The sequence below is a fragment of the Bombina bombina genome, chromosome 1 (assembly GCF_027579735.1).
Source record: "Bombina bombina isolate aBomBom1 chromosome 1, aBomBom1.pri, whole genome shotgun sequence".
Classification (NCBI taxonomy): domain Eukaryota; kingdom Metazoa; phylum Chordata; class Amphibia; order Anura; family Bombinatoridae; genus Bombina; species Bombina bombina.
In genome coordinates this window covers 1,152,708,405-1,152,735,414 of record NC_069499.1, presented here as the reverse complement: position 1 = coordinate 1,152,735,414, position 27,010 = coordinate 1,152,708,405, and the positions used below count along the sequence as shown (strand labels likewise).

Below are 27,010 nucleotides of genomic sequence, written 5' to 3'. Positions count from 1 at the left end.
GGATGCATACCTTCACATTCCTATCCACAAAGATCACCAGTTCCTAAGATTTGCCTTTCTGGACAAACCTTTTCAGTTCGTGGCTCTGCCTTTCAGGTTGGCCACGGCACCCAGGATCTTCACAAAGGTTCTAGGGTCTCTGCTGGCGGTTCTCAGACCGCGGGCATTGCAGTGGTGCCTTATCTTGACGATATTCTAATCCAGGCGTCTATCTAACAAGGTCTCATACCGACATGGTTCTGGCCTTTCTAATGACTCACGGGTGGAAAGTGAATCTAGAAAAGAGTTCACTAATTCCACAGACAAGGGTTCCTTTCCTGGGAACTCTAATAGATTACGTATCCATGAAAATCTTCTTGATGGAGGTCAGGAAGTAAAAGATTCTGAATACATGCCGAGCCCTTCAGTCCAATTCTCGACCTTCAGTGGCTCAGTGCATGGAGGTAATTGGATTGATGGTGGCCGCAATGGACATCATTCAGTTTGCTCGTTTTCATCTCAGAAGTCTACAGCTGAGCATGCTCAGACAGTGGAATGGAGACTATGCAAATTTGTCTCCTCGGATAGATCTGGATCAGGAGACAAGAGACTCTCTCTTTGGTGGTTGTCTCAGGATCATCTGTCCCAAGGGACGTGCTTTCGCAGATCCTCATGGGTGATAGTGACAACTGATTCCAGTCTACTAGGTTGGGGCGCAGTCTTGAATTCCCTGAAGGCTCAGGGTGTGTGGACTCGGTCGGAGTCGTTGCTTCCAATCAATATTCTGGAGTTAAGAGCGATATTCAATGCGCTTCAGGCTTGGCCTCAGTTGGCTTCGGCCAAATTCATCCAGTTTCAGTTGGACAACATCACGACACTGGCTTACATCAATCAGGGAGAAACAAGGAGTTCCTTAGCGATGACAGAATTATCCAAGATAATTCGGTGGGCAGAGGCTCACTCTTATCTGTCGGCAATCTACATCCCAGGAGTGGACAACTGGGAAGCAGACTTTCTGAGCAGACGTTTCATCCGGGGGAATGGGGACTCCATCCGGAGGTCTTTGCCTCTCTGATTCTCAGGTGGGGCAGACCGGAATTGGATATGATGGAGTCTCGTCAGAATGCCAAGCTCCCAAGATACGGATCCAGGTCAAGGGATCCTCAGGCCGAACTGAGACGCCTTGGCAGTGCCTTGGTCGTTAAACCTAGCTTATGTGTTTCCACTGTTTGATCCGAGCAATTACCTGGGGAAGGAGAGCAAACAGCAGAGGGCTTCGGTAATTATCGCTCCTGCGTGGCCACGCAGGACTTGGTATGCGGATCTGGTGGACATGTCCTCTCTGCCGCCGTGGAAGCTTCCATTGAGGCAGAACCTTCTCATTTAGGGACCCTTCCATCACCCGAATCTAGTTTCTCTGCAGCTAACTGCTTGGAGATTGAACGCTTCATTTTATCTAAGCGAGGGTTTTCTGATGCGGCCATTGATACCTTGATTCAGGCACGTAAGCCTGTTACTAGAAAGATTTACCATAAGATATGGCGTACATATCTTTATTGGTGCAAATCCAAGGGCTACTCATGGAGTAAGGTTAGGATTCCCAGGATTTCCTTTTCTCCGAGAAGGTTTGGAGAAAGGGTTGTCATAAAGTTCCTTAAAGGGACAGATCTCTGCTTTGTCTATTCTGTTACACAAACGTCTGTCAGATGTTCCAGACGTTCAGTCTTTTTGTCGGGCTCACTAGAATCAGGCATGTGTTTAGACTAATTGCTCCTCCTTGGAGTTTGAATTTACTTAACCCCTTAATGACCACAGCACTTTTCCATTTTCTGTCCTTTTTGGGACCAAGGCCATTTTTGCGGTGTTTGTGTTTAGCTGTAATTTTCCTCTTACTCATTTACTGTACCCACACATTATATACAGTTTTTCTCGCCATTAAATGGACTTTCTAGAGATGACATTATTTTCATCATATCTTATAATTTACTATAAAAAATTATAAAATCTGAGGAAAAAACACTTTTTTTCTAACTTTGACCCCCAAAATCTATTACACATCTACAACCACCAAAAAACACCCATGCTAAATAGTTTCTAAATTTTGTCCTGAGTTTAGAAATACCCAATGTTTACATGTTTGCTTTTTTGCAAGTTATAGGGCCATAAATACAAGTAGCACTTTGCTATTTCCAAACAATTTTTTTTTTCCTCAAAATTAGCGCTAGTTACATTAGAACACTAATATCTTTCAGGAATCCCTGAATATCCATTGACGTGTATTTTTTTTTTTTAGTAGACATCCCAAAGTATTGATCTAGGCCAATTTTGGTATATTTCATGCCACCATTTCACCGCCAAATGCGATCAAAATACAAAAAATAGTTAACTTTTTCACAAACTTTCGGTTTCTCTCTGAAATTTACAAACCGCTTGTGCAATTATGGCATAAATGGTTGTAAATTTTTCTCTGGGATCCCCTTTGTTCAGAAATAGCAGACATATATGGCTTTGGCGTTGCTTTTTGGTAATTAGAAGGCCGCTAAATGCCACACTGCACCACACGTGTATTATGCCCAGCAGTGAAGGGGTTAATTAGGGAACTTTTTGGGGTAATTTTAGCTTTAGTGTAGTAGACAACCCCAAGTATTGATCTAGGCCCATTTTGGTATTTCATGCCACCATTTCACCTCCAAATACGATCAAATAAAAAACAAAAAGTTAAATTTTTCACAATTTTAGGTTTCTCACTGAAATCATTTACAAACAGCTTGTGCAATTATTGCACAAATGGTTGTAAATATTTCTCTGGGATCCCCTTTGTTCAGAAATAGCAGACATATATGGCTTTGGCGTTGCTTTTTGGTACTTAGAAGGCCGCTAAATGCCGCTGCGCATCACACGTGTATTATGGCTAGCAGTGAAGGGGTTAATTAGGTAGCTTGTAGGGAGCTTGCAGGGTTAATTTTAGCTTTAGTGTAGAGCTCAGCCTCCCACCTAAAATATCAGACCCCCTTATCCCCACCCCACAATTGTCCCCGCTATCTTTAGTACTAAAATAAAAGGTATATTTAGGTGGGGTTTTTTTTCTTTAAGCATATTTACATATGCTGATGTGTAGGACCCCCTCTTAGCCCCCAACCTGACTGATCCCCCACCAAACAGCTCTCTAACCCTCCCCCTCTGCCTTAATGGGTGCCATCTTGGGTACTGGCAGCTGTCTGCCAGTACCCAGTTTAGAATAATATTTTTGTTTTTAAATTTTTCCCATTTTTCTGTAGTGTAGCTCCCCCCCCCCACCAAAGACCAACCCCCCACCCCCTCCTAGATACCTTAGATTTGTTTTTTAAAAAAAAAACATTAAAATACCCCTTTCTCCCACTTGTACAACCAAAACTTTTCTGTAGTGTAGCGGTTCTGGCCGCCTCCCAAGTCGGCTCCCACCAACCAACGATACCGGCCATCGATGTCAGGTGCAGAGAGGGCCACAGAGTGGCTCTCTCTGCATAGGATGGCCAAGGGGTGTTATTGCAGGTTGCATCGATATCGAGGCATCCTGCAATAACCGGAAAACGGCTGGAATCGAGCAGGATCGCTTCCAGCCGCTTTAAACCCCTAATGTCGTACAGGGTACGTTGATAGTCTTTTAAGACCAGGTTGTGTGCATCGTACCCTGTACGACATGCATCATTAAGGGGTTAATGTTTTTCAAGGGGTTCCGTTAATATCTATGGAATGCATAGGTTCAAACTTGTTAGCAACCAAAAACAAAATTTTCTAAGATTTCTTATGCTCGCAGAGTTTTGGAGCTTTCAGCTTTACAATGTGATTCTCCTTATCTTTTTCCATTCTGATAAGGTGGCTTTACGTACCAAACCTGGTTTCCTTCCTAAGGTTGTTTCTGGTAAGAATATTAATCGGGAAATTGTTCCTTCTTTGTGTCCTAATCCTTTTAAGAAGGAGCGTCTGTTACACAATTTAGACGTGGTTCGTGCTCTGAAGTTTTACTTGCAAGCGACTAAGGATTTTTGTCAATCATCTTCAAACGTAGGGGCCAGAAAGCTATGGCTACCTCTTTCCTTTTGGCTTAAGAGTATCATCAGTCTGGCTTATGAGACTGCTGGACAGCAAACTCCTGAGAGAATTACGACTCATTCTATTAGGGCTGTGGCTTCCTCATGGGCATTTAAGAATGATGCCTCTGAACAGATTTGCAAGGTGTTACAAACTGCTATTTGTGACTGGCCCTTTAAATGGAAGGTTGCCCTGCTTCCTTGGATTTTGGAGAAGCCTATTTGCCAGCCTCCTTCCTCATGACTATGGCCCCTGGAAGATTGTGCCCCTGAGAGTATATTGACTTTTGTTGGGTGTGTGTGGCCCTTTGGGAAACGTCTGGGGACATATTGTGACTCTGGTGAACAATGCCCCCTTTAAGACTATGTCCCCAGACCTGTGAAATGACTTGTCCCTGGCTTTCTCCCATTTGGTTCAGTTTCAGTGTGTGCCATTAAGAGTTAAATTTTGTTCAGCTTCAAGAAACCTATTCTAAATACAAGTCTGCTGGGATTAGCTCTAATTAGGTTTAGTGATCAACTTTCCCATTGTCTAATCAGACTAGTATTGATAAGGTGGACTGCATTGTTTTATTGTGTGTAATGTTATCTGCTGAAGTAAATGTTGTGGCCTGTCAAAGGGAGTGTCTCTCTATCTAATATCAAATGTGTGATGGGGGATTTTATGCCTCCCCCTGAGAGTGTCCTGTTTGCATGTAACCTCAATAAAAAGCAGGCTCTGTGCTCCAGCACTTCAGACCTATTTTTCTGTCCCTCTAACTTGCAGCTTTGACTCATGTTTGTAGGGGACAGCTTCAGCTAATATCACTACAGGGATTGCTGACTATGGTGCTGATGATTCTTTGGTGAGCGCTAGGAGCATCCTTTTCTACGGTCCAACTTCCAGCCAGCCTGGAGGCAACCGTAACATTTGGCGGCAGCGGTGGGATTGGCGTCCTAGCGCAAGGAGCAGCACCACAACAGCACTGGTATCGTAGGAAAGTTATTGAGGGCAACGCTAGCCACTGCGCAGCGTCCCTACCTACAGCAGCATGGAGCTGACAAGATACTGGTCAGAACCCTGTGAAGAGCACCTCAACCTGATCCGTCGCTATGAGGGCGCTGATTTCGTTCCAGAGGTAAAGAGGCGGCTAGTCCGATATGGTCCAGACCCTGCACAGGAGGTAGTCAGTCGCCTCATCCGGGAATTGGCTACTGAGAACGAAGCGGCACGAGCCTTTGAGCGCCAACTGTGGAGTTTGAGGGTATGGACACCTGGTCTCTCTCCCCAGCCGCAGCATGTTCCACAGGGAGAGGAGAGCAGCGACCTCCCTCCCCAGCGGCAGTATACTGTGCAGAGGGAAGAGAAAACCAGTCTCCTTCCCCAACCAGAGATACCAGAGGCAGCAGGCCTCATAGACTGGTCCTGGGAGGACCCCCAGCAGGCAGGTGGAGATGGGACCGCAGTCTCTCTACCGGCCCTACAGGGATGCTGGGCAGGCGGCCCAGATCCCCAGCGACAGACCCAGCTACAGGGAGGGGAGAGCATCGACCTCCCTCCCCAGCCGGAGTGTGCCTTCCAGGGAGAGGAGACAACCGGTCTCTCTCCCCAGCCGCAGCATGTTCCACAGGAAGCGGAGAGCATCGACCTCCCTTCCCAACGGCCACCGGAGTATCAGGAGGAGGAGGTAAGCCAATCTCCCCCTCCCCAGCTAACTCCTAACTTGGGCCCAGGGTTAACAGTGGAGATGTTAACCCCCACTGACCCCCACGTTCCCTTTGCCACCGGGCAGGACTATGCCCCAATTCCCCCAGCAGAAGAGCTGGCATCAGGACAGAGCGCTGCTGGCCTCTGCCCTACAGACCCCCTTGTTACAGGACTGGCCTGCAAACCCCTCACCCCAGCAGAAGCGCTGGCACCAGGGCAGAGTGCCGCTGGCCTCTGCCCCCCAAGTACCATCAGCTATTTGCCCAGCTGCGCCAGGAAGGCAGAGGATGCTACCATTTCATCCTATAACCTGGAACCTACAGGCCAGTACTACTTATTGTGGGGGGGCTACTTTGCTGCTAGTGTTTATTTGTGGGTGGGTTGCGAGACTAACTTAGGCACTGACCGACAGAAGGTCAGGTGCCTGGTTAGTCTCCCTCCAAAAGGGGAGATATGTTACAAACTGCTATTTGTGACTGGCCCTTTAAATGGAAGGTTGCCCTGCTTCCTTGGATTTTGGAGAAGCCTATTTGCCAGCCTCCTTCCTCATGACTATGGCCCCTGGAAGATTGTGCCCCTGAGAGTATATTGACTTTTGTTGGGTGTGTGTGGCCCTTTGGGAAACGTCTGGGGACATATTGTGACTCTGGTGAACAATGCCCCCTTTAAGACTATGTCCCCAGACCTGTGAAATGACTTGTCCCTGGCTTTCTCCCATTTGGTTCAGTTTCAGTGTGTGCCATTAAGAGTTAAATTTTGTTCAGCTTCAAGAAACCTATTCTAAATACAAGTCTGCTGGGATTAGCTCTAATTAGGTTTAGTGATCAACTTTCCCATTGTCTAATCAGACTAGTATTGATAAGGTGGACTGCATTGTTTTATTGTGTGTAATGTTATCTGCTGAAGTAAATGTTGTGGCCTGTCAAAGGGAGTGTCTCTCTATCTAATATCAAATGTGTGATGGGGGATTTTATGCCTCCCCCTGAGAGTGTCCTGTTTGCATGTAACCTCAATAAAAAGCAGGCTGTGTGCTCCAGCACTTCAGACCTATTTTTCTGTCCCTCTAACTTGCAGCTTTGACTCATGTTTGTAGGGGACAGCTTCAGCTAATATCACTACAGGGATTGCTGACTATGGTGCTGATGATTCTTTGGTGAGCGCTAGGAGCATCCTTTTCTACGGTCCAACTTCCAGCCAGCCTGGAGGCAACCGTAACACAAGGCTGCAACTTGGTCGTCTCCACTTTTTTTTTTACAAATTTGATACTTTTTTCCTCGTCCGAGGCTATTTTTGGGAGACAGGTTCTTCAAGCAGTGGTGCCTTCCATTTAAGTTACCTGTCTTGTCCCTCCCTTTCATCCGTGTCCTATAGCTTTGGTATTGTATCCCATAAGTAAGGATGAAATCCGTGGACTCTTCATATCATCTTGTTAAAAAAAAAATAGGAAATATATGCTTACCTGATAAATTTATTTCTTTTACGATATGACGAGTCCACGGTCCACCCTGTCATTTTCTGAGACAGGTCTTTATTTTTCTTAAACTTTAGTCGCCTCTGCACCTTGGCTTTTCCTTTCTCGTCCTAACTTCAGTCGAATGACTGGAGTGGGAAGAAGGGAGGATCTATGTGTGTGTGTGTATATATCTCTATCTCTATCATATCTCTCTATCATATCTCTCTATCATATCTCTCTATCCTATCTCTCTATCCTATCTCTCTATCCTATCTCTCTCTATCTCATCTCTCTCTATCTCATCTCTCTCTATCTCATCTCTCTCTATCTCATCTCTCTCTATCTCATCTCTCTCTATCTCATCTCTCTCTATCTCATCTCTCTCTATCTCATCTCTCTCTATCTCATCTCTCTCTATCTCATCTCTCTCTATCCTATCTCTCTATCCTATCTCTCTATCCTATCTCTCTATCCTATCCTATCTCTCTATCCTATCTCTCTATCCTATCTCTCTATCCTATCTCTCTATCCTATCTCTCTATCCTATCTCTCTATCCTATCTCTCTATTCTATCTCTCTATTCTATCTCTCTATTCTATCTCTCTATTCTATCTCTCTATTCTATCTCTCTATTCTATCTCTCTATTCTATCTCTCTATTCTATCTCATCTCTCTCTATCTCATCTCTCTCTATCTCATCTCTCTCTATCTCATCTCTCTCTATCTCATCTCTCTCTATCCTATCTCTCTATCCTATCTCTCTATCCTATCTCTCTATCCTATCTCTCTATCCTATCTCTCTATCCTATCTCTCTATCCTATCTCTCTATCCTATCTCTCTATCCTATCTCTCTATCCTATCTCTCTATCCTATCTCTCTTTCCTATCTCTCTATCCTATCTCTCTATCCTATCTCTCTATCCTATCTCTCTATCCTATCTCTCTATCCTATCTCTCTATCCTATCTCTCTATCCTATCTCTCTATCCTATCTCTCTATCCTATCTCTCTATCCTATCTCTCTATCCTATCTCTCTATCCTATCTCTCTATCCTATCTCTCTATCCTATCTCTCTATCCTATCTCTCTATCCTATCTCTCTATCCTATCTCTCTATCCTATCTCTCTATCCTATCTCTCTATCCTATCTCTCTATCCTATCTCTCTATCCTATCTCTCTATCCTATCTCTCTATCCTATCTCTCTATCCTATCTCTCTATCCTATCTCTCTATCCTATCTCTCTATCCTATCTCTCTATCCTATCTCTCTATCCTATCTCTCTATCCTATCTCTCTATCCTATCTCTCTATCCTATCTCTCTATCCTATCTCTCTATTCTATCTCTCTATTCTATCTCTCTATTCTATCTCTCTATTCTATCTCTCTATTCTATCTCTCTATTCTATCTCTCTATCCTATCTCTCTATCCTATCTCTCTATCCTATCTCTCTATCCTATCTCTCTATCCTATCTCTCTATTCTATCTCTCTATTCTATCTCTCTATTCTATCTCTCTATTCTATCTCTCTATTCTATCTCTCTATTCTATCTCTCTATTCTATCTCTCTATTCTATCTCTCTATTCTATCTCTCTATTCTATCTCTCTATCTCTATCTCATCTCTCTCTATCTCTATCTCATCTCTCTCTATCTCTCTCTATCCTATCTCTCTATCTCATCTCTCTCTATCTCTATCTCATCTCTCTCTATCTCATCTCTCTCTATCTCTCTCTATCTCTCTCTATCTCTCCTCTCTCTATCTCTCTCTATCTCTCCTCTCTCTATCTCTCTCTATCTCTCCTCTCTCTATCTCTCTCTATCCTATCTCTCTATCTCATCTCTCTCTATCTCATCTCTCTCTATCTCTCTCTATCTCTCTCTATCTCTCCTCTCTCTATCTCTCTCTATCTCTCCTCTCTCTATCTCTCTCTATCTCTCCTCTCTCTATCTCTCTCTATCCTATCTCTCTATCTCATCTCTCTCTATCTCTCTCTATCTCTCTCTATCTCATCTCTCTCTATCTCTCTCTATCTCTCTCTATCTCTCCTCTCTCTATCTCTCTCTATCTCATCTCTCTCTCTCTATCCTATCTCATCTCTCTCTATCTCTCTCTATCCTATCTCTCTATCCTATCTCTCTATCCTATCTCTCTATCCTATCTCTCTATCCTATCTCTCTATCCTATCTCTCTATCCTATCTCTCTATTCTATCTCTCTATTCTATCTCTCTATTCTATCTCTCTATTCTATCTCTCTATTCTATCTCTCTATTCTATCTCTCTATCTCATCTCTCTATCTCATCTCTCTATCTCTATCTCATCTCTCTCTATCTCTCTCTATCTCTCCTCTCTCTATCTCTCTCTATCTCTCCTCTCTCTATCTCTCTCTATCTCATCTCTCTCTCTCTATCCTATCTCATCTCTCTCTATCTCTCTCTATCCTATCTCTCTATCTCATCTCTCTCTATCTCTATCTCATCTCTCTCTATCTCATCTCTCTCTATCTCTCTCTATCTCTCTCTATCTCTCCTCTCTCTATCTCTCTCTCTCTCCTCTCTCTATCTCTCTCTATCCTATCTCTCTATCTCATCTCTCTCTATCTCTCTCTATCTCTCTCTATCATATCTCTCTCTATCATATCTCTCTCTATCTCTCTCTATCTCTATATCATATCTATCTATCTATCTCTCTCTATCTCTATATCATATCTATCTATATATCATATCTATCTATATATCATATCTATCTCTATCTCTGCTGTGGTGCTCTTTGCCTCCTCCTGCTGACCAGGAAGCAATATCCCATAAGTAAGGATGAAATCCGTGGACTTGTCCTATCGTAAAAGAAACAAATTTATCAGGTAAGCATAAATTTCCTTTTCCCTTTTCTTCACTGGGAATACTATCAGTGCTCATACAAGAAATAAAGCTGTCTAATCAGGGCTTATCCAGGAGGTTTTCCTAAACAAATAATCAGATAACATATAACTGTTTCCTCTTGGGATGTCTGCCAGGTCACAGTTTTGGATATAGGTTTGTCACCGTTCCCCTTGCATTCAAACACTGACTGTTTAACGTTCCGTGGGACTTGCAGTCAGTTTGGGGCGGCTAGAACTGTAAACCCAGTCTCCTAATCACAGTTGCCTTTTTAATAGACACTCTCCTAGGTCAAAAGGTGTTTTTGTAAAAAAAAAAAAAAAAAACAATTTACACAATACAACACACAACATTAATAAATCTATAAACGGAGCCTCTTAGGATAGCGTCACCCAGGACGCCAAACAGCTCTGACCCCTTACCCAGAGACACTCAATTACTGTTACACTAAAAACAGAAAATGGTCTTACCATTCAGAAGACCGGTCTTAATTGAGTGCCCCTGGAGCAGTCTTTGCCACTTTGACTGGTGTCTGAGAATGTGCCATCCTGTTCGTGACGCCATGTGTTGGTGATATTCACCCTGGACTGAATAACTCTTCAGACCACGACAGGTTAAAAAGGGTTCGTTTTATTGAAAGACACACTGCAGTGAGGAGAGAATGAATAGTTTTCTCGGGGGGGGGGGGGGGAAGACTCCATATCTAGGCTAATACAGTTTGGGACTCCATATCTAGGCTAATACAGTTTGATTGGCTAGCTAAAATGCAAGGGTTTTTACCAAATATGGTTATGACATAAGTAAAAAATACAGTTTAGACAGAATTCTATTCACTAAGTTTTATTCCTCAAAGTAGCTGGTTTAACTGTCTGACCGAATATCAAAAAAGGCAAAGGTCAGGGATGAACTAATGTCTGCTCTTATGTTAACAAAGAGTTGTGTGTAAAGCATATCATTCTATAAGCTTACTAATTTATGGTATACATACACTCGCATATATTTGGCCTACCAGGACAGCAAGGAGCTTGAGTAATCTCATACAAGGATAGGAAGGGATTAGATTTAGAATGAATACAGACATACACTAGCTACCATAAAACAATGCCACCTTAAGCAAGAGTGGCCTCTCCTGACTAACTATGCCTGCATAGAAATTTAACCCATTCAGACCTCACAAAGCACTGCAGAAAAAGTTACAAATATTGGTTATTAACAGCTCTAAGAATCTTTTCTAATGTTCTTGGTGCCCTACTCTATGTAATCAGAATGGGGTATTGCAGTGTTTCCTTATTTGGACTATTTCTTGGTATTATCTCAGTCTTTATATTGTACAGAATCTTACACAAATAAACTAGTGTTTCTTCGAAAACATGGTTGGAGGATCAATTTACTAAAAAGTTCTTTGATTCCTCAGACAAGGGTCACCTTTTTAGGTTTCCAGATAGATTCAGTGTCCATGACTCGGTCTCTAACATAAGAGGCGTTTTGAATTTGTTGCAGCCTGTCGGAACCTTCAGTCTCAGTCATTCCCTTCAGTAGCTATGTGCATGGAAGTTTTAGGTCTCATGACTGCAGCATCGGACGTGATTTCCCCCCCCCCCCCCTTGCTTGTTTTCATATGAGACCTCTCTAGCTTTGTGTGCTGAACCAATGGTGCAGGGTTTTTTCAACAATATCACAATTTATATCCTTAAATCCCCAATGTTAGACTATCTCTGACTTGGTGGTTAAATCACCATCATATAGTTCTAGGTGCCTCTCAATTGTCCAACCTTGACTGCTGTGATCTCACCAGCTGTGAGTCTTTCAGGTTGGGGATTTCTGACAGTGCAAGGGGTTTGGAAGTCTCGAGACAAGATTACCAATCAATATTTTGGAACTTCGTGCGATTTTCATGGCTCTTTAGATTTGGCCTCTATCAGGATGCGACTCATAGTCCTTAAGCTATGAAAGAAGTATCCCGGATACTTGGTTGAGCAGATTCCAGCTCCTGTCTAATTTCTTTGGTTCATATCCCAGGTATAGACAATTGGGAAGCGGATTATTTCAGCTGTCAGACTTGACATCCAGGGGAGTAGTACCTACCATCTAGATGTGTTTTCTCAGGTTGTTCAGATGTGGGGTCTTTCAGAAATAGATCTGATGGCTTCTCATCTAAACAAACTTCCCAGGTACCTGTCCAGATCCAGGGATCCTCAGGCGGTAGCAGTGGATGCCTTGACACTTCCTTGGTGTTATCATCCTGCTTACATTTTCCCGCCTCTAGTTTTTCCAAGAGTGATCTTCAAAATCATCATGGAGCAATCGTTTGTGCTGCTGGTGGCTCCAGCATGGCCTCACATGTTTTGGTATGCGGATCTTGTGCGGATATCCAGTTGCCAACCTTGGCCACTTCCATTAAGGCTAGACCTTCTGTTTTTTTCCATCAGGATTTCAAATCTGAAGGTATGGAAATTAAACACTTAATCACAAGGTCAGAGAAACCTCTGACTAAGCACTAATACTGTGTTGCAGGCTCATAAATCTGTTTCTAGAAAGATTTATTATCGAGTTTACAGTTTCTTCAGGATAGTTTGGATAATGGTTTGTCTCCAAGTTCCTTGAAGGGACAAATCTCTGCTCTTTCTGTTTTTATTGCATAGGAAGATTGCTAAGCTTCCTGATATTCACGTTTTTGTTCAGGCTCTGGTTCATATCCAGCCTGTCATTAAATCAATCTCTCCTCAGAGTTTTAATTTTGTTTTAAAAGCTTTACATGCTCCTCAATTTGAGCCTATGCATTTTTTTTTTTTTAAACATTTTTAAATACTTTCTTGGAAAGTTTCTTTTCACCATATCTCTTGCTAGAAGAGTTTCTGAATTATTTGCTTTTGTGAATCTCCTCCTTTCTGATTTTTCATCAGGATAAGGCTGTTTTGTGGACTTCATTTAAATTCTTATCTAATTTTGTAAATTCTAACAACATTAATAGAGAAATTGTTGTCCTTCCCTTGTGTCCTAATCCTAAGAATTCTTTGGAGACATCTTTACATTCTTTGGATGTGGTAAGAGCTTTGAAATATTTTGTTGAAGCAACTAAAGATTTCAGGAAGATTTCTAGTCTATTTGTTATCCTTTCTGGTTCCAGGAAAGGTCAGAAGGCGTCTGCCGTTTCTTTGGCATCGTGGTTAAAGCTTTTGACTCATCACGCTTATTTGGGTTGGGTCAGGCCTCGCCTCAGAGAATTACAGCTCATTCTACTAGGTCAGTCTCCACTTCGTGGGTTTTTAAGAATGCGGCTTCAGTTGATCAGATTTGCAAAGCAGCAACTTGGTCTTCTTTGCATACATTTACTAAATTCTACCATTTTGATGTATTTGCTTCTTCGAAAGCAGTTTTTGGTAGAAAAGTTCTTCAGGCAGCCGTTTCAGTTTGATTCTTCTGCTTATGATTTAAGTTTTTCCTTTCATTTATGAGAATAAACTTATTTGGGTTGTGGATTAATTTTTTTTTTCAGGGAAATGCCTGTTTTTATTATCTCTCTCTAGCGACTCTTGCGTGGAGTTCCACTTCTTGGGTATTGCTATCCCATACGTCACTAGCTCATGGACGCCAATTACATGAAAGAAAACATAATTTATGTAAGAACTTACCTGATAAAATCATTTTTCATATTGGCAAGAGTCCATGAGACCCACCCTTTTATGGTTGTTTTGATTTTGTATGAAAGCACAATTATATTTCCAGTTCCTCTTCTTTTTTTTGTATGCTTTTACTCTATCACCTCACTACTTGGCTATTCGTTAAAATGAATTGTGTGTGTAGTGAGGGGTGTATTTATAGGCATTTTGAGGTTTGGGAAACTTTGCCCCTCCTGATAGGATTGTATATCCCATACGTCACTAGCTCATGGACTCTTGCCAATATGAAAGAAATGGATTTATTGGGTAAATTCTTACATAAATTACGTTTTAATGTCCCTAATCCTATACATAATCCAATATTTAGATTAATTTTTTATTCATAAATCGAAAGAGTCCACAGCTGCATTCATTACTTTTGGGAATTCAGAACCTGGCCACCAGGAGGAGGCAAAGACACCCCAGCCAACGGCTTAAATACTCCTCCCACTTCCCTCATCCCCCAGTCATTCTTTGCCTTTTGTCCCAGGAGTTTTCGATAGTCTCTTATGGAGGGTAGTACTCTTGGGCATGGGACTGGAGTTTAAAGTAGTCCTGTCAGCCTCTCAATGAGAGAATTGACTAAAGTTAGAGTCCGGAGATGCAGGGAGAGTCTTTCTGAGAAACCATCCCGACTCAACCGCTCCACAAGCAATCGGCGTTGACGAGTTTCACTGTCTGATTTCTTCTCTCAAGTCCATGGCAGAAGCAACACTGTCACACTTGAAGGCTCTTGTTCCTGTTCCATGGTGTAGATTCCGGTAAGATTGTTTCATTTTACGTTAATCATGGTTGTATTGTAATTACAACTGTTTATTCGAGAGGGACTACAACCTTTCAGGGATAACCTTAACATATTGGAATCGAGGATTAATATCTCCTAAAGGGGGTTATTGAACAGGGGGGTTTTAATCATGTTTATGTGATTGTCTGCCACAGTGTAGTGATACTTCGGCTCATGGCTATTTTGGAACATAAGTCTAGTGACTCAGCCTTTATGGTCAGGCGTGCTTTTCTTCTGTTATGTGCGATCAGTCCACGGGTCATCATTACTTCTGGGATATAACTCCTCCCCAACAGGAAATGCAAGAGGATTCACCCAGCAGAGCTGATATAGCTCCTCCCCTCTACGTCAGTCCCAGTCATTCTCTTGCACCCAACGACTAGATAGGATGTGTGAGAGGACTATGGTGATTATACTTAGTTTTTATGACTTCAATCAAAAGTTTGTTATTTTACAATAGCACCGGAGCGTGTTATTACTTCTCTGGCAGAGTTTGAAGAAGAATCTACCAGAGTTTTCTACTATGATTTTAACCGGAGTAGTTAAGATCATATTGCTGTTCTCGGCCATCTGAGGGAGGTAAAGACTTCAGATCAGGGGACAGCGGGCAGATGAATCTGCATTGAGGTATGTAGCAGTTTTTATTTTCTGAATGGAATTGATGAAAAAATCCTGCTATACCGTTATAATGACATGTATGTATACACTTCAGTATTCTGGGAATGGTTTTTCACCGGAACTACTCTGTTAAAGGTCACTAATCCTTTTAATAAATATGTCATGTTAAACGTTTTTGCTGGAATGTAGAATCGTTTACATTGCTGAGGTACTGAGTAAATAAATGTTTGGGCATTATTTTCCACTTGGCAATTGTCTGCTTTAAATTGTGACAGTTTCGTTTCTCCTCACTGCTGTGTGTGAGAGGGAGGGGCCGTTTTTGGCGCTCTTTTGCTACGCATCAAAATATTCCAGTCAGCTACTATCATATTTCCTGCATGATCCGGTTCACTGACAGATCTCAGGGGTCTTCAAACTTCTTTGAAGGGAGGTACATTCTCTCAGCAGAGCTGTGAGAATTTTTATTGACTGTGAATATAAACGTTACTCTATAATTTTTTATGTCAAATTTAGTTATTTACTAATGGGAACAAACCTTTGCTAAAAGTTGTGTTATTTTAAACTTGATGCTTTAACTGTTTTTCAGTTCATTATCTCAACTGTCATTTAATCGTTTAAGTACCTCTTTGAGGCACAGTACGTTTTTGCTAAAAAAGATTATAACCAGGTTGCAAGTTATTGCTAGTGTGTTAAACATGTCTGACTCAGAGGAAAATATCTGTGTCATTTGTTCCTATGCCAAGGTGGAGCCCAATAGAAATTTATGTACTAACTGTATTGATGCTACTTTAAATAAAAGTCAATCTGTACAATGTGAACAAATTTCACCAAACTGCGAGGGGAGAGTTATGCCGACTAACTCGCCTCACGCGGCAGTACCTGCATCTCCCGCCCGGGAGGTGCGTGATATTATGGCGCCTAATACATCTGGGCGGCCATTACAGATAACATTACATGATATGGCTACTGTTATGACTGAAGTTTTGTCTAAATTACCAGAACTAAGAGGCAAGCGTGATCACTCTGGGGTGAGAACAGAGTGCGCTGACAATACTAGGGCCATGTCTGATACTGCGTCACAGCTTGCAGAGCATGAGGACGGAGAGCTTCATTCTGTGGGTGACGGTTCTGATCCAAACAGATTGGATTCAGATATTTCAAATTTTAAATTTAAATTGGAGAACCTCCGTGCATTACTAGGGGAGGTCTTAGCAGCTCTCAATGATTGTAACACCATTGCAATACCAGAGAAACTGTGTAGGTTGGATAAATACTTTGCGGTACCGGCGAGTACTGACGTTTTTCCTATACCTAAGAGATTAACTGAAATTGTTACTAAGGAGTGGGATAGACCCGGTGTGCCGTTCTCACCCCCTCCAATATTTAGAAAGATGTTTCCAATAGACGCCACTACTCGGGACTTATGGCAAACGGTCCCTAAGGTGGAGGGAGCAGTTTCTACTTTAGCTAAGCGTACCACTATCCCGGTAGAGGATAGCTGTGCTTTTTCAGATCCAATGGATAAAAAATTAGAGGGTTACCTTAAGAAAATGTTTGTTCAACAAGGTCTTATATTACAACCCCTTGCATGTATCGCGCCGATTACGGCTGCGGCAGCATTTTGGATTGAGTCTCTGGAAGAGAACCTTAGTTCATCTACGCTAGATGATATTATGGACAGGCTTAGAGTCCTTAAACTAGCCAATTCATTCATTTCGGAGGCCGTAGTACATTTAACCAAACTTACGGCTAAGAACTCTGGATTCGCCATACAGGCACGTAGAGCACTGTGGCTAAAATCCTGGTCAGCTGATGTTACTTCTAAGTCCAAATTACTTAATATACCTTTCAAGGGGCAGTCTTTATTTGGGCCCGGGTTGAAAGAAATTATCGCTGACATTACAGGAGGTAAGGGCCACGCCCTACCTCAAGACAAAGCCAAAGCTAAGGCTAGACAGTCTAATTTTCGTCCCTTTCGGAATTTCAAAACTGGAGCAGCGTCAACCTCCACTGCACCAAAACAGGAAGGAGCTGTTGCTCGTTACAGGCAAGGCTGGAAACCTAACCAGTCCTGGAATAAGGGCAAACAGGCCAGGAAACCTGCTGCTGCCCCAAAGACAGCATGAACCGAGAGCCCCCGATCCGGGACCGGATCTAGTGGGGGGCAGACTTTCTCTCTTCGCTCAAGCCTGGGCAAGAGATGTTCAGGATCCCTGGGCGCTGGAGATCATATCTCAGGGATACCTTCTAGACTTCAAATTATCTCCCCCAAAAGGGAGATTTCATCTGTCAAGGTTGTCAACAAACCAGATAAAGAAAGAAGCGTTTCTACGCTGTGTACAAGATCTGTTATTAATGGGAGTGATCCATCCAGTTCCGCGGTCGGAACAAGGACAAGGGTTCTACTCAAACCTGTTTGTGGTTCCCAAAAAAGAGGGAACTTTCAGGCCAATCTTAGATTTAAAGATTCTAAACAAATTCCTAAGAGTTCCATCGTTCAAAATGGAAACTATTCGGACAATCTTACCTATGATCCAAAAGGGTCAGTACATGACCACAGTGGATTTAAAAGATGCTTACCTTCACATACCGATTCACAAAGATCATCAACGGTATCTACGGTTTGCCTTCCTAGACAGGCACTACCAGTTTGTAGCTCTTCCATTCGGATTGGCTACGGCCCCAAGAATCTTCACAAAGGTTCTGGGTGCCCTTCTGGCGGTTCTAAGACCGCGAGGGATTTCGGTAGCTCCGTACCTAGACGACATTCTAATACAGGCTTCAAGCTTCCAAACTGCCAAGTCTCATACAGAGTTAGTTCTGGCATTTCTAAGGTCGCATGGATGGAAAGTGAACGAAAAGAAAAGTTCTCTTTTTCCTCGCACAAGAGTTCCATTCTTGGGGACTCTTATAGATTCTGTAGAAATGAAGATTTACCTGACAGAAGACAGGTTAACAAGGCTTCAGGATGCATGCCGTGTCCTTCATTCCATTCAACACCCGTCAGTGGCTCAATGCATGGAGGTGATCGGCTTAATGGTAGCGGCAATGGACATAGTACCTTTTGCACGCCTACACCTCAGACCGCTGCAATTGTGCATGCTAAGTCAGTGGAATGGGGATTACTCAGATTTGTCCCCTACCCTGAATCTGAATCAAGAGACCAGAAATTCTCTTCTATGGTGGCTTTATCGGCCACACCTGTCCAGGGGGATGCCATTCAGCAGGCCAGACTGGACAATTGTAACAACAGACGCCAGCCTACTAGGTTGGGGCGCTGTCTGGAATTCTCTGAAGGCTCACGGATTATGGAATCAGGAGGAGAGTCTCCTTCCAATAAACATTCTGGAATTGAGAGCAGTTCTCAATGCCCTTCTGGCTTGGCCCCAATTAACAACTCAGGGGTTCATCAGGTTTCAGTCGGACAATATCACGACTGTAGCTTACATCAACCATCAGGGAGGGACAAGAAGCTCCCTAGCAATGATGGAAGTATCAAAGATAATTCGCTGGGCAGAGTCTCACTCTTGCCACCTGTCAGCAATCCACATCCCGGGAGTGGAGAACTGGGAGGCGGATTTCTTGAGTCGCCAGACTTTTCATCCGGGAGAGTGGGAACTTCATCCGGAGATTTTTGCCCAAATACTTCGACGTTGGGGCAAACCAGAGATAGATCTCATGGCGTCTCGCCAGAACGCCAAACTTCCTCACTACGGGTCCAGATCCAGGGATCCGGGAGCGGTTCTGATAGATGCTTTGACAGCACCTTGGAACTTCGGGATGGCTTATGTGTTTCCACCCTTCCCGCTGCTTCCTCGATTGATTGCGAAAATCAAACAAGAGAGAGCATCTGTGATTCTAATAGCGCCTGCATGGCCACGCAGGACTTGGTATGCAGATCTAGTGGACATGTCATCCTGTCCACCTTGGTCTCTACCTCTAAGACAGGACCTTCTGATACAGGGTCCATTCAAACATCAAAATCTAACTTCTCTGAAACTGACTGCTTGGAAATTGAACGCTTGATTTTATCAAAGCGTGGTTTTTCTGAGTCGGTTATTGATACCCTGATCCAGGCTAGGAAGCCTGTTACCAGAAAGATTTACCATAAAATATGGCGCAAATACCTATACTGGTGCGAATCCAAACGTTACTCCTGGAGTAAGGTTAGGATCCCTAGGATATTGTCTTTTCTACAAGAAGGTTTAGAAAAGGGTTTATCGGCTAGTTCATTAAAGGGACAGATTTCAGCTCTGTCCATCTTGTTACACAGGCGTCTGTCAGAAAATCCAGACGTCCAGGCTTTTTGTCAAGCTTTAGCTAGGATCAAGCCTGTGTTTAAAGCCGTTGCTCCGCCATGGAGTTTAAACTTAGTTCTTAACGTTTTACAAGGTGTTCCATTTGAACCCCTTCATTCCATTGATATAAAATTTTTATCTTGGAAAGTTCTGTTTTTAATGGCTATTTCCTCGGCTCGAAGAGTCTCTGAGTTATCAGCATTACATTGTGATTCTCCTTATCTGATTTTTCACACAGATAAGGTAGTTCTGCGTACTAAACCTGGGTTCTTACCTAAGGTAGTTACTAACAGGAATATCAATCAAGAGATTGTTGTTCCATCCTTGTGTCCAAATCCTTCTTCAAAGAAGGAACGTCTTCTACACAATCTGGATGTAGTTCGTGCCCTCAAGTTCTACTTGCAGGCAACTAAAAATTTTCGCCAAACTTCTTCCCTGTTTGTCGTTTATTCTGGACAGAGGAGAGGTCAAAAAGCTTCTGCTACCTCTCTCTCTTTTTGGCTTCGTAGCATAATACGTTTAGCCTATGAGACTGCCGGACAGCAGCCTCCTGAAAGAATTACAGCTCATTCCACTAGAGCTGTGGCTTCCACTTGGGCCTTTAAGAATGAGGCCTCTGTTGAACAGATTTGCAAGGCTGCAACTTGGTCTTCGCTTCATACTTTTTCCAAATTTTACAAATTTGACACTTTTGCTTCTTCGGAGGCTATTTTTGGGAGAAAGGTTCTTCAGGCAGTGGTTCCTTCTGTATAATGAGCCTGCCTATCCCTCCCGTCATCCGTGTACTTTTGCTTTGGTATTGGTATCCCAGAAGTAATGATGACCCGTGGACTGATCGCACATAACAGAAGAAAACATAATTTATGCTTACCTGATAAATTCCTTTCTTCTGTTGTGCGATCAGTCCACGGCCCGCCCTGTTTTTTAAGGCAGGTAAATATCTTTTAAATTATACTCCAGTCACCACTTCACCCTTGGTTACTCCTTTCTCGTTGATTCTTGGTCGAATGACTGGGACTGACGTAGAGGGGAGGAGCTATATCAGCTCTGCTGGGTGAATCCTCTTGCATTTCCTGTTGGGGAGGAGTTATATCCCAGAAGTAATGATGACCCGTGGACTGATCGCACAACAGAAGAAAGGAATTTATCAGGTAAGCATAAATTATGTTTTTTCAGGGACTGCACGGTTTACCTTGGGACATTTTAGCTCTGCATACCTGACCGTGTGGCGACGGAGACATTTTGGTCCGCTGGTGTCTGGTTCACAGAGTGTGGTGAGTGTCACAGCCATTGGGGGGGTGTAAGGTGCAGTTTAGATTTTTCTTATCTGTCCATTTTTTTTTAATCAATATCCCAGTTATGGAGGATTCTGATTTTGTGGAGACGGGTGTATCTGATTCAGATTCTACTGAAGAATATGAATTGGCCCGGGTGATACATGCCCATCAGTTATGTTCCGAATGGCGTTTTAGAGTGCTCTGTCCCTCAAGATTGGGAATCGGCGGCCCGCTGAGCCATCTGCTTCTGGGGATTCAATTTCCCACAAGGAGAGTTCTCTACCCCCAACTCTTACTACGCATGCAGGTAACCCAAACGCTGCTTATCCTTCTATGGAGAGTGGCCTGTTCCCATATCTTTGGAGCTAGCGCATCTGCACCTCCTGGGAGTGTGCTTACGATATTGTCAGCGTTCCGTTTACCGGGGCTCGTCAGGCGTGGGATCGCCTGGTCCAGTTCAGTCCTCCAGGGGAGCGACTGCCCTTGAGGTCTCGGGGGGGTCAACCTTCTTGTTTGAGTGAGGACGTGCTAGTCCTATGTTTCTGTCTATCCCTCCTTCTCGGGGAAGACTCTATGTGGCCTTGACAGTGCTGGGGCCCTTAGTTTCAGGCTGGTCCTGACTGTGAACTAGGCCTCAAAGAGAGAAGGATTTGTACCGACACGTGTCGCCTTTTTATGCCTGGCTGGTCCGGTGAGGGCGCCTAGTGCTCACAATATGACTTGTGGTGTTTTCCTTTACAAGTTTCAACTAGCATCCTGAGATGACTTGAGGGTCCGTGGTTTGCTTAGGGGCATGGGGGATAGTTCAGTCCTCATTAGCCTGTTAATCTAGTCGGTCAGGTGTCCGTTGACATCCGCTGCAACATGCTCAGTTTCCGAATTTTGCGGGAATAGTTCTCCTTGTTGTGGGTTGGAGGATTTAGGTCCTTCATGCCGCCGGTTCTTGGCGGCCTTGCCTTTTTAAGGTCCATTTGGGAGTGTCCTTTTAGGGCTTGTTCATTAGTTTCTCTTAGAGTCAAGACTTCTGGACAGCTTTGAGCTAGGTAACGTGGCCGAGTGGTCTAAGGCACTGGATATGGCTCCAGTCTCTTCGGAGGCGTGGGTTCAGATCCCACTGCTGCCAGATTCATCATTTAATTTTATTTTGGTAGTGAGGGTCATGCGGCTTTGTCTACTTCAGAGAGTTAGTCGTCTCCATGTCGGACGAAATGCGGCGTTGTCTCCTTTTCCAAGTGTTTGCTTAAGGGATGTTTCTACCATTGTTTGGGATGCTCTGCATTCTTCTTCCTTGGGTGTGGTCCTCCGGTAAGTTAGTCTGAAAGGATTATGGAGACTAGCCTTTTTCTTCCTCTTTCGGGTGACTCTGTTCTCGTTATTCCCTTAGTCTTGGACTTCGTGTTGTCCTTGGGGCCTGGAGCTCTAGAGTGATGGCGTCACTTTGTTGAGGCCTAGTACCGTGTTGGGGGTGTTTATCTCCTGCTAAGGGTGTTTTTCTTCACTTTGGGCTGGGAATTACCAGAGAGTCCTGTACCCGTTCTCTGGGTTAGCCCGGTTATTGTCCCCTGTGAGGTAGTTTTTTTTTTTATCAGACTGGGTATCTTGTGTTCCCTGAGGGTGTCGTTCGTTTTTTAAGGCAATCTGGGTCCCGGGTCCAGGGCCCACAGGACTAAGTGGTCGAAGGGATTACTTCTGGCCTAGCAAGCCATAGGCTTGGAGTTTGAATCCTGCTGTGGCAGTTTTCTTAAGAGACTTATGATCCTGCAGACTGGTTCGGGACACCCAGTTTTTTCAGGAAGACTGTTTGGACATAGGTGCTAGCTCATTGAGCTTGCATGCAGGAAGGCCAGGGTTCATATCCACCTTCGGGTCCTGGGTTTAAACTTTAAGGCCTGACTTGTCCTTCGGACGGAGTGTGCTCCTTTCATGGGGGGTTTTCTCTGTGGATTAAACTGTGGTGTCTGATTTTTTTCATTCTGTGTTTAGATCAGTCTGTCGTCATGTCTTGGGGCATGTGTGCTGTTCTTATCTGTGCCCTCCCCTTTGAGGGGGTAGCTTGTCTTCCTTAAGAGCTTGGGTTTCCTCTCTGGAAGGTAATTGTCCTTCCCTGTGTGTAGGAGGTTGGAACAGGTGGCTTCTGTTTCTTCTGTGAGGGACTACAGTCTGCTGCTCTGTGGAATTCTCTGTTCCAACTGTTGGAAATACAGTCTCTACATGGAGATTTCAAAGAGTTGATAGGTCTTCCTAAGGATCTATTGCACTTTCTCTTTTCCAGGTCCTAGGGGGTTCTCCTTGGGCGTGCCTTATTGGATTGGGTTTGCACCCGAGCTCTGTTGGGGTGGGTGAGTCCCCCATTATTTCCTGTCTTTGGGGGCCTGTGGTTGGTTTTTCTGTTCCCCGGTATATCAGTCATGCCTGTTGCTTGGGCTGGTCCGGTGTTTGGAGCAGGAACTGTTGCTCTGCTAATTATCCTTGGGTCATTCGAGGTACGGTGAGCCTCTTTGAACATGGAGAGAAAAAAAAAAAAAAAAAAACCTCAAAGGTCTGTGGGAAAGACTGGCGGCTCTTGGATAGCCTGTGAGGTTATCCGCTGGTTGGTGGATGCTTAGCAAGTTTCTGCGTCCCTTTCGATGACTGCAGCATGCAGTGTTTTGTCTCCAGGGGTTGTATATCAGATTTTCACCTTTCTGAGCTTGCTGCACGATGTTCAGTTCTGAAAAAAAATTTTTTACGACTCCAGTTAAGATTGAAGACTAAGGTCCCCAGAGTGCAGTTGCACTGTTAGGGGAAGATTTTCTTCTCTGCTCAAACTTCAGGCCTTAGTCTGTGGTTTCTGTATCTCTGGGGTCTGGGTGTTGCCTCCCCTTGTTTCTATAAGACTGGTTGGGTCTCTATTAGCCTGACTCTGTTTCTTGGGTTTAAGGACTCGTTGTGCCTTTTTTTTTTTTTTTTTTTTTTTTTTTTTTTTTTTTTTGGGTTTTGTCTGGAGTTCCTTATGCTTGTTCTCTTTTCTTTGTGGAAGAGTACGGTAGTTTGCAAAAACACCCCTTACTAGAGAAAAGGAACAGACAGACTGCTGGGCGACGGGGTCTCCTGGAGGCTGTTGGCTCAGTCACATCTAGTTCCTGCGGTCTCTAGCAAGGCTTGTGGACTATCTGCAGGGCAGTGTCCTGGGGCCTTTCTCCTTTTTTTCAAAGGGTTGTTCTCGGCTTCGGACTTAGCGGGATTTTGTTGGGTAGGGGTTTTTCAGGCCTGGTGCCCTCAGAATGGGCCGCCTCTTGTACCCTCCCGTTTTAGCATTCAGTGTCCTCCTATAGTTTGGGTATTTTCCCAAAAGTAATTAATGCAGCTGTGGACTTTCCATTTATGAAGAAAAACGGCTCTAGGCCCGTGTTTATGTGGGGCGGCCGTTATTTTTTTCTTCTGGCACCTTTGCATCCTGATTCTTCTGTTCCTTGTTCCTCGGCAGAATGATTGGGGGATGAGCGAAGTGGGAGCAGTATTTAAGCCTTTGTCTGGGGTGGGTTTTTTTTCCTCCTCCTGGTGGCCAGGTTCTGAATTCCCAAAAGTAATGAATGCAGCTGTGGACTCGTTCCATCTGAAGAACAGAAAATTATCAGGTAAGCATAATTTTGTCTTTTTTCCTCTACTTCATGGTCTAAACCCAGTGCTAGAAGAGCAGAAATAAACTTCAGACGCCTAAGAATTGTAGCAACGGTCATCCTTGGTTCCGTTGAGCTCTGCTTTTCCATGGTTATTTGAAATGAGTCCATATTCCAGTTTGCAGACATTTTGGCCACTAGAGTAAATGTTGGTGGGTTGTGTTTTTTTTTTTTTTTTTTTTTTTTTTGGGGGGGGGGGGGGGGTTATGCTCACTTGCAATTCCTATTTATCCTACTTCCATTCTGGTTTGTAACCTTTCAGGTCATAAGGATCTGTTTAACAGGAGTGTATCCCTGGGATTAAAATGTATCCAGCTCCTCTAAAATGTACTTTAATGCTAATTCTACATTTACTGAACTGACAACTAGTCGATCACCTTGCATGTAGATGAGATAAGCAACCGATCCATGTAAATCATATTTATGAATATTACTTGTTCTTCCAGTGTGGTAGAGTAAGGGTGTTTGTAACTGAACACTGCCGCGGCACCCCTTATGAAGTATCGGTGCAGGTTTGGAGCATTGGTGTTTGTGGTGGCGCACACAGTAGTTTGTGGGCTTTTTTTTTTCTTTAATGCTAACCGCCCCTCCATAATACAGGGGCAGATGCCAAATTTCCAGAACTCCATTTACTAGACTAATAGTAATGAGTTGTGTTTTTTTTTTTCACCATGCTGACCTGTAAGGGGTTAAAATGGCTTTGCATTTTTATTCTGGAAGCTGCCATTTTTAAGCTTAGATATTCATGAACCCAATGACTCATTACATTTTTACTACTTTTGTATCGTCTGAAGAGCATACCTAGATATTTAGTATGCACATGTATGGTAACAGTTTGTGGAAATAGCTGCCTTCTAGTGCTCTTGTAAATGTAGAAGTGTTGATAGCATTGTTACAGAACTGCTGTTTATTGCTCCAGGCACATGCACACTCCTGAGCCTGCATGCTTAGCAAAGTATGCAAAGCGAGAAATACATTGGAAATTACACTAAAAATCTGTGTGGTGGTTTGAGAATATTGATCAGAAAGGTGGCTTAGGTTGGACGATGCATAAGTGGAATGAGGTGGCTACCCCGGTGATTTGAAATGCATGTGACTTGGGGATTAATAGTGTACAGTATGTTAACATCTCAAAATTGAGTTTTGTCAGGTGCCATGGTTCATTAAGGTCTTTGTAGTCCACTAGTGACTTGTTCCCAAGTCAGGAAGTACTTTTTTATGAATGTTTTGCAGGCATACAATAATAACTTGGGTCGTTAGCTGTCTGTTAAATGCACAATGCATTTTCCTCCCACACACAGGGAATATGTGAATTCCAGGAATTTATAGAACAGATATCTGATTCTTGTACACAACAGCTTTTTATTAGATTAAGCAACAGACTACCTATACATTCTTTTTTGGGAGTTCATTAGATCTGAGTGCTTTGGATATTTCTACTGCAAAAATGAAAACGTGGCCTCACCATTTGTTTACAAACACGCATGTGGTGCTATGTTTAAAAGGAGTGTTTATATTTATTTAAGTTTATATTTCAGTGACTCGTAAAATGTTTCATTATTGCAATATACATTCATTATTTTGCTGTAAAATAAATCTAAATTGTGCTTTTCACTTTCTCCAAGGGTGACTTGGGTTTGAGTGTCACTAGCCATTTGTTTTCAAAACCATTTTATAAACGTTACCATGGTTTAATGCCGACTGTTGCACATAACTTTTTTTTTTTCCCCCCTCTTTCTCTAGGTGGTGTTGGGACTGCAGCAACACAACTATGTAAAACTGTGGAAAATGTGACCATATTTGGAACTGCATCAGCAGCAAAACACGAAAGTCTAAAGGAAAATGGTGTGACCCATCCCATAGACTATAGGACAACAGATTATGTGGATGAGCTTAAAAAAGTCTCGCCAAAAGGTACAGTTTTTGGTTTAAAATAACAAATTTCTTACCTCGGTCCATGAGATTTAGCAAATGCTTAGGAAAAATGCTGCCCGCTTACCCGTGTACACACGGCTAGATCCGACTGCAAGTTTACATGTGTATGGAACTTCAAAAAGGATGGCAGCAAATGGTGGATAACGGGTATATAAGGGTGCTGTGTACCATTATGTTTTACTGCATAATTAAGGGAAGGTATTCCCGAAACGTCGCTGCTATGTGTGCTAAATAAATCCTAACTGCCACAAGAGGACAGTAAGGATATATTTAAGATTTTAGAGGTGAAACGGTTAAAATTGTAAGCAAGTGCACATAAGGGATGCTATGAGACCTTACACTGAGCAGCAGTCGGACAAGGGCAAATGAAACATAATATCAAAATATAACATGTCAGCAAACTAATAAAGCAACAAAAACAGGAATACTGTATAATAGTTATAGAAAAAACTTGATAAAAATACTGAAATATCCAAATCCCTATTCATACCCTCAGGTTCCATAGTGCCTAGTTCATACATCCAGAAACACTCCCTCTGTTTTAGCAGGAAGTCTCTATCACCCCCTCTTTCAATAATTTGAAATCTGAGCTGGTTAACAGCATGTGCCATTTTGGAAAAACGGCAGGATACAGGGGTGAACATATTAGTCCTCACATTGCTTTTATGTTCAATTATCCTTTCCCTAATGGGCCTAGTAGTCTCCCCATCATAG

General features: G+C 43.2%; 1 protein-coding gene across 1 annotated transcript in view; it reads left to right on the top strand.

Moving 5' to 3' along the window:
• The window catches only part of VAT1 (vesicle amine transport 1), a 201,117-nt gene that overhangs the window by 107,839 nt on the left and 66,268 nt on the right, over positions 1-27,010 (top strand). Inside the window, exon 3 of the mRNA XM_053699584.1 lies at positions 26,105-26,275. Coding sequence (XP_053555559.1) covers positions 26,105-26,275 — 171 coding nt within the window. The remainder of the gene's footprint in view (positions 1-26,104; positions 26,276-27,010) is intronic.